The 13,679-nt window shown below is 36.4% G+C and overlaps 1 protein-coding gene across 30 annotated transcripts in view; it reads right to left on the reverse strand.

Moving 5' to 3' along the window:
* The window catches only part of EIF4G3 (eukaryotic translation initiation factor 4 gamma 3), a 346,931-nt gene that overhangs the window by 246,979 nt on the left and 86,273 nt on the right, over positions 1-13,679 (reverse strand). For all 30 annotated transcript variants that reach the window (XM_045063902.1, XM_045063894.1, XM_045063898.1 and 27 more), the window contains exon 2: positions 8,626-8,701. In XM_045063902.1, coding sequence (XP_044919837.1) covers positions 8,626-8,701 — 76 coding nt within the window. The remainder of the gene's footprint in view (positions 1-8,625; positions 8,702-13,679) is intronic.

Raw genomic sequence — 13,679 nt, forward strand, 5'->3', positions numbered from 1 at the left:
TTAGGCCTCTGCCTTCGGCTCAGGTCATGATCTCAGGATCCTAGGATCGAGCACCGCATCGGGCTCTTTGCACAGTGGGGAGCCTGCTTTCCCATCTCTTGCTCCCTCTGCCTACTTGTGATCCCTCTCTGTCAAATAAAAAATAAAATCTTTAAAGAAAAAAATCACATAGCTTTTATTTAAAATAAATAAATAAATAAAAATTTAAAAAGAAATATCTAAATGTGATTTTCATCTTTTATTTTAATTTCAAACAAAAAACCTAGATTTCTAAATATGTTCACAGATCAGCAATGCTACTGGAGAAAAGTGACAACAATAATAATTGTAAAACTACAATCTTCTTACAACAAAATCCTTTTTGTCACAACAGACAGGAAAATTTCATTTCTTTTGTATACTCCATAATGTAAAAATACTGAATGGGAAAAAGCATTAAAAGGCTTTTAGAAAGTCCCAAACATTCCTAATTACATTTCTATAACTGAGAAATGGATAATAATTAAACCTTTGCTAATTTTAGACAAAATATGGTATCATTTTACCAATGTTAAACATTCTTCCACAGCCACTTAAAACCTGCTAATTTTCTCCTTCATGAACTGTGAAATAGCACTTTTAACGGATCAAGTTAGCAAACACAGCTGAAATGGGAACACCTGGGGGTGTCTGGGTAGTTCAGTAGTTTAGGTGACAGACTTGATTTCAGCTCAGGTCATGACCTCATGATCGTGAGATCGAGGCCCACAATGGGTCCGTGGTCAATGCAGAATCTGCTTGAGATTCTTTCTCCTTCTCCCCCGCCCCTCCCCCTACTCATGCTCTAAATAAATAAAATACATGTATTTTTTTAAATGAATGTGAACCCCTGAAAGTCCAGATACAATGAAATGGATACACTCCTATACTGTGTGGCAACATAACCTACCATAACTGTATAATATCAAAAATATTAAGCATCTTTAAAGATACACATAAGTATCTATTATGTGTGTTACTTTAACATACTAAGGTTACTTTTGAGAATCTTAGCCTAAGGTAAAACTCCTATTTAAACAAATGAAAATATGCACACGTATGTGTATGTATCTTATTTATGCATATGTACATATCATAAAATTATTTGAAACAGAAAATAAAGGGAATCTTCAAGACAAACACTAGTTCTTAAATTTACTCATTTTGGAACTTATGGTTCACCTCATTGACATGATACTTAAACTTATGTTTGTGCTTACAATGTTTGTAAGTGTCATGTAATAACATAGGAAATTATTTATAATACAATGTTGTATTAAAAAAGAAAGCAGGGGTGCCTGGGTGGCTCAGTGGGTTAAGCCTCTGCCTTCAGCTCAGGTCATGATCTCAGGGTCCTGGGATCGAGCCCCACATCCGGCTCTCTGCTCAGCAGGGAGCCTGCTTCCCTGTCTCTCTCTCTCTGCCTGTCTCTCTGCCTACTTGTGATCTCTGTCAAATAAATAAATAAAACCTTTTAGAAATAAATAAATAAAAATAAAAAAGAAAGCAACCAAATTGTATATCACATGATTTTCATTATGTTTAATGAAAACCAAACTCTATCCTTAGAGGGAAAAAGAATATATAGAACATGTAATTGTGTCAGCCCTATATTTTGAACCTAAAGTTTATCTTTTCTAAAGATATTATAATAATAGTAATAATAATAATAATAAAGTTTACTTTTTCTCCCAGGAAGAAGCTACTGATAAACACAATATGGAAATATCTCAAAATAATTAACCTGAGTGACTAAAGTCAAAAAACAACCAGCACCTACTGCATGATTCTTTTTCCTATTATAGCTTTTAATAAATATCTAGAAAATGAATCCATAATAACAAAAAGCAGACCAATGGTGGGGTAAGGTGGAAAGAAAAGATTAGAAAGGCAAATGAAGAACTTAAGAATGATGCACGTTAATTTTGATGTGGCAAAGATTTTCATGGGTGTGTGTGTGTGTGTGTGTGTGTATATATATATATGTTAAAACTTCCCAAATTATATACTTTATTTTTTTTTAAGATTTTATTTATTAATTTGACAGAGAGAAATCACAAGTAGACGGAGAGGCAGCCAGAGAGAGAGAGAGAGGGAAGCAGGCTCCCTGCCGAGCAGAGAGCCCAATGCGGGACTCGATCCCAGGACCCTGAGATCATGACCTGAGCCGAAGGCAGCGGCTTAACCCACTGAGCCACCCAGGTGCCCCACCAAATTATATACTTTAAATAGTACACTTTAGATATATTTAAATCACTGGCACTATATATACTGTCTGTCAAATATACCCCAATAAAGCTGTTTTTAAAAATAAAGTCTACAGAAACAAATCATCAGTTCAACTGGCATATTTACCACTGGGGGGGAAAATGGACTGTCATTCTGGGCTGCATTATAGGGCAATTAAGTGGATTTACATCTTGCTAGATACAGCTGTCTAAGGAGTACTGATCCACCCAGGCTAAATTTTGTCCCTGTGCAGATATTTACACTGATATGTTGGCCTACTCAGTATTTATCAGTGACTAGAAAAAAAAACATAAAAGCATTCTTTTCTTTTCTTTTTTTTTTTAAGATTTTATTTATTTATTTGACAGAGAGAAATCACAAGTAGATGGAGAGGCAGGCAGAGAGAGAGAGAGAGAGAGAGAAGCAGGCTCCCTGCTGAGCAGAGAGCCCAATGTGGGACTCGATCCCAGGACCCTGAGACCATGACCTGAGCAGAAGGCAGCGGCTTAACCCACTGAGCCACCCAGGTGCCCAAAAGCATTATTTTCTAATTAGATTCACAGAACTACAGTATGACAGAATCAAGACTTTAAAAGTATAACCTGGCTAAAAAGGATAAATGTTACAGCATTAAGGAGTAATTTACTCAGATTAACTTATTTACAGGAATTTTGCAGAAACTGTTAATAACACAACTCTTCCAATCCACCAGAATGTGTGATTGCTGCTTCTTGTAGTAAAGTCATTATTCCAGAAAATTTTGTATTAAGTTTATTTCTGCAATTTTATTAAAAATACTGGCTTAGGGACACCTAGAGATGGCTCAGTAAGTTAAGCAACCAACTGTTGATCTCAGCTCAGGTCTTGACCTGGGGTGGTGAGTTCAAGCCCCATGCTGGAATCTACGCTGGCTCGAAGCCCACTTATAAATACTGGCTTAACAGTAATAAAATCCAACTTCTCTAAATAAAATATTAAGCCAAAAATATACAACATGGTGGGCGCCTGGGTGGCTCAGTGGGTTAAGCCGCTGCCTTCGGCTCAGGTCATGATCTCAGGGTCCTGGGATCGAGTCCCGCATTGGGCTCTCTGCTCGGCAGGGAGCCTGCTTCCCTCTCTCTCTCTCTCTGCCTGCCTCTCCATCTACTTGTGATTTCTCTCTGTCAAATAAATAAATAAATAAATAAATATATACAACATGGTAAAATTTCATATTTTGTTCTTAAGAAGTATGCCAATTAGGAGAGTTATTAATAAATATACTCCAAATCAGCTCATTCCTCTTCAGCTTTGCCATTTCCTCTCTACCATATAATATATATTTCTCTTCCTAGAATTTAAAAACTACTGGCTTCATTCATTTTTTGTTCATATAATCAATCACTCTCATGTAATTATGGCTAATAAGGAATAATGACAAAAGTATCTCTCCCATCCCTGAATAAGAAATATGACAAAAGTATCTCTCCCATTCCTGATAAACGTTCTAAAGAGAAACTTCTAGAAATCAGGCCAAAATAATAAATGACAATCAGCCTAAAACATTAACTTGACAGCATTATAAAAACTGAGTCTTGGGTCACCTGGATGATGTAGCTGATTAAGCATCCAACTCCTGGTTTGGGCTCAGTTCATTACTGACTGGGATGGAGCCCCACGTCAGGCTCCACACTCAGCACGGATTCTCTCTCCCTCTCCCCTCTCCCACCCGCCCTCACCCACCTCTCTCTCTAAAATAAATAAATCTTTTTTTAAAAAAAAAGTCTTCTTTTTGCTGCTTCTTTGATTATCAGCAGAAAACCTATCTAAAATGCTGACATGAGGGCATAAAGCCTATAAAACAGACAAAAGAAATCAAACATTTGATTGTATAATGTTTTAAGACTGGCCAGGATTCATTTTTGCCTTTCAAGGAATTCAACCAGCTCAATTAAAGGAACATATGGGCACCATATGGTGAGACAGGAGGAGGTGAACTGAGGGTTAGCCTGTATTTTATGACAGAAATCATGCTAATGGACCTAGACACTAGAGAAATAGTAACAAGTAACATATCTTGGGGCTGAGAAGAAGGGGAATTAAAAATTTCAAAGCACCTGGTCACAAACTCTCTTACTCATTCAGTTAAAGTGCACAAGACTGTAAAAGTGAGGCAGAGACTTAAATTGCTAAGAATGGAAACATGTGATCAAGAAAGTAAAGACTGCCATATTTTAAGGTAAGTTTTTATTGCCTAAAATAAAATCTCTTATCCTTCCAGAATAGGCATCACATATTCTTGGCGCACCCACTTTGTTCATTGACTAAAGGACTATTAGTATGGCAGCGGCTTAAAATAGTAAATGTCAAATTTGATCTAACTCAAAAATAAATTCAAAACCTTTGTTTCAAAACATGACATGTAAACTCTGTAGCAGGCATTGTGCTATCATTCACATGATCTGGATAACCTCCTCTCCAAATCACTAACTTTACAAAGTCACATGTCTTCATTTATGAGGAATTTCAAAAACATGTCTACATTTTTAACTCAGTAGTTTCACTTTTTAGGAAGTTATTCCATAAAAATAATCTACAATTCAGAAAAGGCTTTAAATTCAAGTAAGTTATTTCTAATAGGTAATATTATAGGTAATATTAGAAACAACCTAATGTTTGACTTCTCCCCTAAATAATGTTTACATCTACTATTTTTCTCAACAAAAATCTTGCTCCTCACCCAGTGTTCATCTGCACGAAAAGTACCATGTTCATTCAGTTACTCAAGCTAAATCCCTAGCAACACCATTTACTCTTCATTCTTATCTCACATCCAAGTTACCGTGATATCCTTTTCCATCTACTTTCAAAATACATACCAAATTCCACTACTCATCTTTTTCTGTACTGCCTTAGAGGAAGTACATCATCATCTTCTGCCTATTTTACTACAATCACCTTTATTTTTAGATTTTCTTTAAGATTTTATTTATTTATTTATTTGAGAGAGAGAGAGAGAGAGAGAACAAGTAGGCAGAGAGGGAGAAGCAGGCTCCTGGCAGAGCAGAGAGCGTGATGCGGGGCTCGATTCCAGGACCCTGAGATCATGACCTGAGCCAAAGGCAGAGGCCACCCAGGTGCCCCTAGATTTTAATTAACATATAATCTTAATATTGTTTGTTTCAGGGGTACTGGTATGTGATTCAGCAGTCCCACACAATTCACAGCACTCACCATAGCACATACTCTCCCCAATGTCCATCACCCAGCATCCCCATCCCTCCCACCTACCACCACTCCAGCAACCCTCAGTTTGTTTCCTGAGATTAAGAGTCTCTTCTGTTTTGTCTCCCTCTCTGGTTTTGTCTTGTTTCATTTTTCCCTCCATTTCCTTATGAACCTTGGTCTTATTTCTCGAATTCCTCGTATCAGTGAGATCATATGATAAATGTCTTTCTCTGATTGACTTATTTCACTTAGCATAATACCCCCTAGTTTCATCCAAGTCGTTGCAAATGGCAACATTTCAGGGTTTTTTCTGATGGCTGCATAATAGACCATTGTATATACATACCACATTTTCTTCAACCATTCATCTGTTGATGGACATCTAGGCTCTTTCCACAGTTTGGCTATTGTGGACATTGTTGCTATAAACATTGGGTACAGGTGAACCTTCGGATCACTACATTTGTATCTTTGGGGTAAATACCCAGTAGTGCAATTGCTAGGTTGTAGGGTAGTTCTATTTTCAACTTTTTGAGGAACCTCCATGCTGCTTTCCAGAGTGGCTGCACCAGCTTGCATTCTGACTCCAACTAACAACCTCTTAACTCATCTTGCTTCCACTTCACCACCCCAGCACCTGCCCTTATCAGTCTACTCTCTGTAGAATAGCTACAGTGTCCTTTAAACAGAAATTCAGAACTACTGCTTTTAAGTTTCTAAAGGATTTCCATCACATTTAAATTAAAATCCAAATTCTTACCATAGTAAATAATGCCCTACATAATCTGATGCTCCAAATACTTCTCTGAATTCTATCCCTACCCTCTCTCCACTCCAACCACACTAGTTTCCTTGCAGTTCTAAGACCACAGTAAGCACACTGCTATCCCTAAGCCTTTGCACTACTATTTCTTTTACCAGAAATACGTTTTTCTTAGAAATCTGCAAGGCCACTCCCTCACTTCTTAGCTTTCTACTTAAATGCCTTTAGACAGAATGTCCAGGATTGTCCAGTCATTCTCCATCCCTTTATACTACTCCATTTTCATCAAGACACTTATTCCTACACACCACTATATTGCACATATATTTGTTTACTTTCCTTCTATCCCACAGAACAGTATAAACTCCATGAGTACAGTAGGTTTGGTTTGCTCACTACTACATTCACAATGCCAAACAGTGCCTGACACACATTGAAAGCTCAAGAAATATCTGTCAAATGTCCAGTGAATATTAAATTCTTATGACAAAATAGATAACCATTATTTACGACATGCTTCAAACAGCATAGGAAAAGCTAACATTATAACATAAACTGACCAAATAGAATATAATATCTTATATAGAGTCTACAACACAGAAAAAAAGACAAAGGAAACTATACCAAAAAATGGTTATAGTAGTTGCTTCTAGAAATCACTCAAGATTACTAGAAATTTTCATTTTCTTCTTTTACTTATCTTAATCTTGGAAACAGAAATTGAATGGCAAAGAGTATACTTCTAATTAGAAAAAAAAAATGTATTTTATGAGTTATGTCAGACTCAGGACACCTGGGTGGCTCAGTGGGTTAAAGCCTCTGCCTTCGGCTCAGGTCATGATCCCAGGGTCCTGGGATCAAGTCCCACATCGGACTCTCTGCTCAGCAGGGAGCCTGCTTCCCTTCCTCTCTCTCTGCCTGCCTCTCTGCCTACCTATGATCTCTGTCAAATAAATAAAATCTTAAAAAAAAAAAAAAAGTTATGCCAGACAAATTTAAGATGCCCTTAAGGTCAGTACTAACAAAACATAACACAACAAAACAAAACCGTTTGCCTACAGAAAGTTTACGCCAGAAAAAAACTAAAAACTGTTTTTCAATGTAAATTGAATGTTCTCAATTACTAGGATGATCAGGCAATTTGTCACCTAACTGGAGTCCATCTGAAGAGTTGGGGGTTCAAATAATTTACAAGTGTTAACTGAACTACAACAGGTGTAAACTGAGACTTGTTTCAGGGAAACCATCCTACCTACTCATTCCTAAACAGTAACATTCTAAGTCTTCCCAACAATCTTAAAACCTCCAAAACCCATCTACTATCTCATCTCTACTTCTGCAACAGAACACTGCCACACAAAGCTGACTACTGACCACTCCTTTAAGCATGTGTCTGAATTTTAACTTCCTAGAAGGCCTGTGTTCCCTACTATGCCTAGAGAAGTTCTATGCCTTCCAGCTTAGTGCCACTTCCTCAATGAGTGGCCTCTTCCTTTCCCATCTCTAACTAAAGGTTCTTAACTCCTTTGCAACTCTAACTAAAGGTTCTTAACCTTGAGCTGATGAATGGTCTAACGAACATTTGCAAAATTCTGAAATTATATGTAAACACTTTTGAGAATAAAGCACTGTGGCTACATTCAAATTCTAAAGGTAATTCATAACCCAAAAGGATAAGAATCATTGCTTTATCATACCACGTTAGATTACAATGACTTATTTACTCATCTTTCTCACCATTCTGAGTTTCTTTGAAGCACCCTATTTGGAAGATGAGAAATTATTGGTATGATAAACTGAAACAATAAAAAGATGTCTGACTCTTCCATTCTACTTAAATTCCCTTAGGCTCACTGTGAGACACCTGAAATCTGCTTTTAATTTTATGACCTTCATCCTCTACCTTTTAAATTTCCCTTCATTTATGAATTTGAATTAATCATTTAACATAAAAAATTAAATTTCCCAGATTAAAACCAATGTTCTCATTTCTAAACCTCTTTTGCATTTTTTTGTAATCAGAGAAGGGTAAACAATGAAAAACCTTTAAATATTAAAAAAAATTTTTTTTAAATTTTAGTATCAAAAAAGAAAATTAAAACTCAGTGTCTTCAAGAGTCACAAGATAAGGCCAGAAGTTGATTTACAGAAAGATGAAAAAGGAAGAAAAAGACAACGGTATACTAGCCAATGTATTTTAAGACAATGTTTGTTTCACTATTAAATTATGATGAAGGGGAGAAGAGCCTATTCACCCTTCTTATATTAAATATACCTAATTCAATTTCTGATTTTAATGAACCTTTGTCAAAAAAACATTTCACATGACAATCAAACAAACATTGCTGTGATATCAAAGGCTCACGTGCCAGAAGTTAGGCGCCGCAACAGAGACCTCAGGTACTCACCGTGCTGTACACCGCCGAGACAGCAGGAGTGAAGATTCGGTCCTCAAGGGGCTGTTGTACAGGTCCTCTAGGGATTCTAGAAGAGCGAGTTAAGGATAAGAGAACTCAAAAATGCCTTGCTTTAGCATTAACAGAAAATTACCGTCACAAGGTTCTGTCAATGACCCAACTTTCGTCACTCAATTAGTAAGGTTACTCATTTACTTCGCTACAAAGCTGGAAAACAAATATTTCAAATTTCTTAATGTAATCAGGTCAATCTCTGCAAAAGTGATTCCCATGATAAACATTCCATGGCAACTCAAAACAAATAAAATTGCACAAGCCTCCACACTTTAGGTCCAGGATGAGACTGTACCACCTTTACTTTCTAGAGAAAAAGACTTAAAGTATAAGCAGGATATTCAGGAAGATACGTGGAAATTACTGACAAAGACACAGTCTGTTCTGCTAACTACAGAGAAATAGCAAATATAATTGTCTCCTTGTTTTTCTACTTAGCTGCTACTTTCCCCATATCCCCATTAAAAAAAAAAAAAAAAAAAAGGCTCCCCAGCATAATATTTAAAATATTTCAGCATGTTGCCAAGATATTCTGTTAAAAGACAAAAGACTATCATTTTATTAAGCTTCAAAACCAAATGAGCTCCATCTACCTGGTAAAGTGACATTTTACCTCTTTAAGAATGACAACCAGAAAACACACACACACACACACACACAACCAAAAGATTAAAAGCAATTCTCTCCAGACAGTAGGATTACATAACTGTATTGTATGTTTCTATAATAATTCAAGTGTATTTTTTAAAATGACTATGAATATAATAAACCCCAAATGAAATAGAATGCTTCCTTAAACCTAACAAATACTTCATATTTGTTGTATCATAATTCTTTCTAATGCAATGAAACACTGAGGAAGATAAAATGACAGCTGCAAATAATAACTCTACATGAATCACCACAAATTGATGAAATCTGAATCCTTAGAAGATAAATCCTTTATATGTAAGTAGCAACAGTTTACTGAGGTGGGAGAGGGAAAATAAAGCAAAAACCCTCAAAGCTGGGGCACCTGGGTGGCTCAGTGGGTTAAAGCCTCTGCCTTTGTCTCAGGTCATGATCCCAGGGTCCTGGGATGGAGCCCCTCTCTGCTCAGCAGGGAGCCTGCCTCCTCCTTTCTCTCTCTCTGCCTGCCTCTCTGCCTACTTGTGATCTGTCAAATAAATAAATAAAATCTTTAATAAAAAAAATTAGTAACACTCTAAGAGTCTCTAGACAATTCTTAAAAACTAGCAACCTGAGACCACAGTTCAAGTTGTCATAAATGCCTAGACACAAAGAACTGATTTAAAATGCTGTAAAATTTCAGTAAACATTTTTCCAAATAATTTTTTTTTTTTTTTTTTTTTTTTTTTTTTTTTTTTTTTTTTTAGAAAGATCACAAGCAGGCAGAGAGAAGGGGAAGCAGGCTCCCTGCTGAGTAGAGAGCCCGATGCGGGGCTCGATCCCTGAGATCATGACCTGAGCTGAAGGCAGAGGCCTAACCCACTGAGCCACCCAGGCGCCCCAGTTTATTTGGAAAATTTTAAAAAATAATAAAATGCTTCAAAAAATAACAAAGCTAAAGCATTTCATAAAGGAACTACTTCATTCAAACTATATATAAGTTTGCAATGTAGAAATATAAGGCTAACAAGTTCCAGGACAAAAGCTCTTCATAATGAGTTTGTCAATTCTCTCAAAATGAAGATAACCCTTAGCTAAAATAAAACTTTCTTTGAATTACAGCTGCATTGTGGTTACATGAATGGTGGAAAATATAAGACTATTTTTTCTTCTGCAAAGCCAACAGCTATTGCTTTTTCTAGCTAAGGCTAATTCTCACACATTAAGAATAAGTTCTCAAATGAGAGTTCTCGGTACTATGTCCCAAACGTTGAGGCACACCATTTAAGATTACAAAGGAAGGCTAAGGTTCCTGATTTCTATTAGTTATTTTATTGGCTAAAATATAATTACAAGATTTGTAAAGAGGCGATCATTTTTATGGTCAATAGTCCCAGTAACAAACATTCTCCTGGGCCACAAATACAGAATGATGATTTTGTTTTTATTTTATTATCTGTAAACCACAAACAGAACACTGTGGATTGACAAAAACTGTTTCTTAAAAAGAAGTTCTGAGTAAAAATCACTTATTTTAAAACAAAAACACAGTTCTGTAAAAAAGAAAATAGAGGTCAAGAGATCTGAATCTAAAGTAGCCTGCAAGCCTAACCAACTATGTTGTCTTCACTGAACCATTTTATAGTATCTCCTGTAAACTGAGGTTCAGCAAGAAGTAACTTGCCCAAGTTAACAAGGCTAAATGGTCAGGCCAGGTCTCCCTGAATTGTAAAGATCACACTCTTGTTTAATTTAATTCATTAATTAATAAAATAGAGATCACTCTCTTCCTATTATATCAGTGTGTCCACAGACAGAACACTTCATTGCATAGTAAAAAACAGTATCACAACCTGGTCAAAATATGGTTGCCCTATCCACATGACAGAACTAAATGAGCAGTTCATCTCATAGAAGCATCAATGAAGTTTCACCCCCAAAATTCCAGAAACTTCCAAATTCTTGGTTCAAACTGAATCATCTGCCCACAAAAAACAAATACCTAGTACTACAGACTGGGCAAGTAATGCATCAGACCAAGTGAACTTATTTTACAAAGCAATTTTCTCCTTCTTTAATTCTTAGTGGTCATGATTGCCTACCTTCATAAATCCTATCTTCATAAATATGCTAAACTCACTGAGCTATACACTTCAAAAGTATGAATGTTATTATATGTGAATAATATCTCAATAAAAAATCAACTTTAATAATTTACAAATAAGTTGTTTAATCCCATTTCCACTAAAAACAGCCTCTACAAATTAGTATGAAATAGGCACTTCTAGGCATTTTCTCCATAAATAAGTTAATTCAAAGAAATGACGGGCTTATAAAGCTCTTTCAGTACAACATATATCAACCTAATTCTGCCTGCATTTTTTTTTAAAGATTTATTTGAGAGAGAGAGAGAGAGTGCATGAGCAGGGAGACAGGCAGAAGGAGCTGCTGAGCAGGGAGCCGGAAGTGGGACTCGATCCTGGGACTCCAGGATCATGACCTAAGCTGAAGGCAGTTGCTCAACCAACTGAGCCACCCAGGTGCTCCTAATTCTGCCTGCATTAAGCTTATTACCAGCTTTCACCAACCTCTGTATCCTCAGCATAAATCACTGCATGTTCACCTTATTACGTTTGGGCTGAAGGTAGCAATCAAATGGCTTCTCATAGTACCACTTAAAATTCTAATTCAATCAATGAGCTGTGTAATATTCATGTGCAATGCTCTCGAGCATGTTGTTTTTATTTTTTAAATCTTATAACTGAAATACAGGATGCATACGCTCTTGACACCTCTGTGGTTCAAATTGCTATATATTATATCATTAGGAAATATAGGCAAAATCATTTTAAAAACTAGCCAGATAGTATGTAATAAGTGAATTTAAAACTCCTAAGTAGAAATACAAATGCAGGGTGCCTGGGTGGCTCAGTGGGTTAAACCTCTGCCTTGGGCTCGGGTCATGATCTCAGGGTCCTGGAATTGAGCCCCGAATCAGGCTCTCTGCCAGCAGGGAGCCTGCTTCCCCTCTCCCTCCCTCTCTCTCTCTCTCTGTCAAATAAATAAATAAAATCTTTAAAAAAAAAAAAAAAAAAAGAAATACAAATGCAAAATATTTTTAATTCCTCACTTTAATTTTCTATAAAAAATTAACAGATTTCAGAAATAAATAAAATTAGAAGATTAGAGAGTATTAAATATTAAAGCACAACAGACTCTAAATTGATTATTAAAGTACTTACTACATACTCTCCACATTAAATGTCAATTAGGCAGATAAAAAATTTTCAAGACCAAATTTCATCAAAGAAGTTCGAAGACCTATGAGATTACATAATGACCTGAATGTTTCCTACTGATGTCAGGAAAAAAAGAAGGGACCTATAACTTTTTAAGCACACATGTGTACTGAAATTTCATGAATGATGACCTCTCATTAGGATGAAGCTTCTTGATCAATGACAATCATATCTGACCCTGAGTTTGACCTATAATCAGTATTTCCTCAAAAGGCAGACTTTGAGAAATTAGAAAACAAGTAATCAAAGTCAACAGAAATCTTCCACCAGTACGCTGAAACACTAATGTTCCATTTACAGCTCCCCGCTGAATGTTCCTAAACTTTGCCTGGTCCACTGTAAGAAAAGCTACTATCCTGGATCAATGCTCAGCATAAGTAGTATTCTTAAAGTGACAGCCTCAATTTATTATTGCCTCATTGAAAAGGAAAGCAACAGTACAAATCCATTGCACAAATTAATATAGAGAAGACACAGGCCACTGATTTCAGGAGATGAAAACGTGATAAAGATCTTTTTCTGCATCATTTCTTATTTAAGCCTTATGGCAATATGGTAATGAGTCAATTTACACCTTCTCTTTTTTTGGATTTTACTTTTTAAAATAATCTCTACACCCAACATGGGCTCGAACCTACAACCCCAAAATCAAGAATAATATGTTCTGCCAACTGAGCCAGCCAGGAGCTCCTCTCTTCTTTTCATATACGAAATCTAAAAAGGCATGATAATGAGAAAGGAAGAGAACTTGTATAAAATATAAGGATAAGGGCAGAATTTTTATACTATGCACTGCTTCACAAAGATATCATGCATGGGGGTGCCTGGGTGGCTCAGTCATTAAGTGTCTACCTGTCTTTGGCTCCGGTCATGATCCCAGGGACCTGGGATCAAGTCCCACACATCAGGGTCCTTGCTCAGCAGGAAGCCTGCTTCCCCCTTTGCCTGCTGCTGCCCCTACTTATGCGCGCGCACATGCTTGCTCGCTCTCTCTCTCTCTCTCTGACAAATAAATAAAATCTTTTTTAAAAAATAAAAATTTAAAAATAAGAATGAAAAGATTAATGCATGTCATTATGAAGG

Source organism: Mustela putorius, unplaced genomic scaffold (assembly GCF_011764305.1).
Source record: "Mustela putorius furo isolate JIRA1106 unplaced genomic scaffold, ASM1176430v1.1 tig00003853_pilon_pilon_pilon, whole genome shotgun sequence".
NCBI classification, from domain to species: Eukaryota; Metazoa; Chordata; class Mammalia; order Carnivora; family Mustelidae; genus Mustela; species Mustela putorius.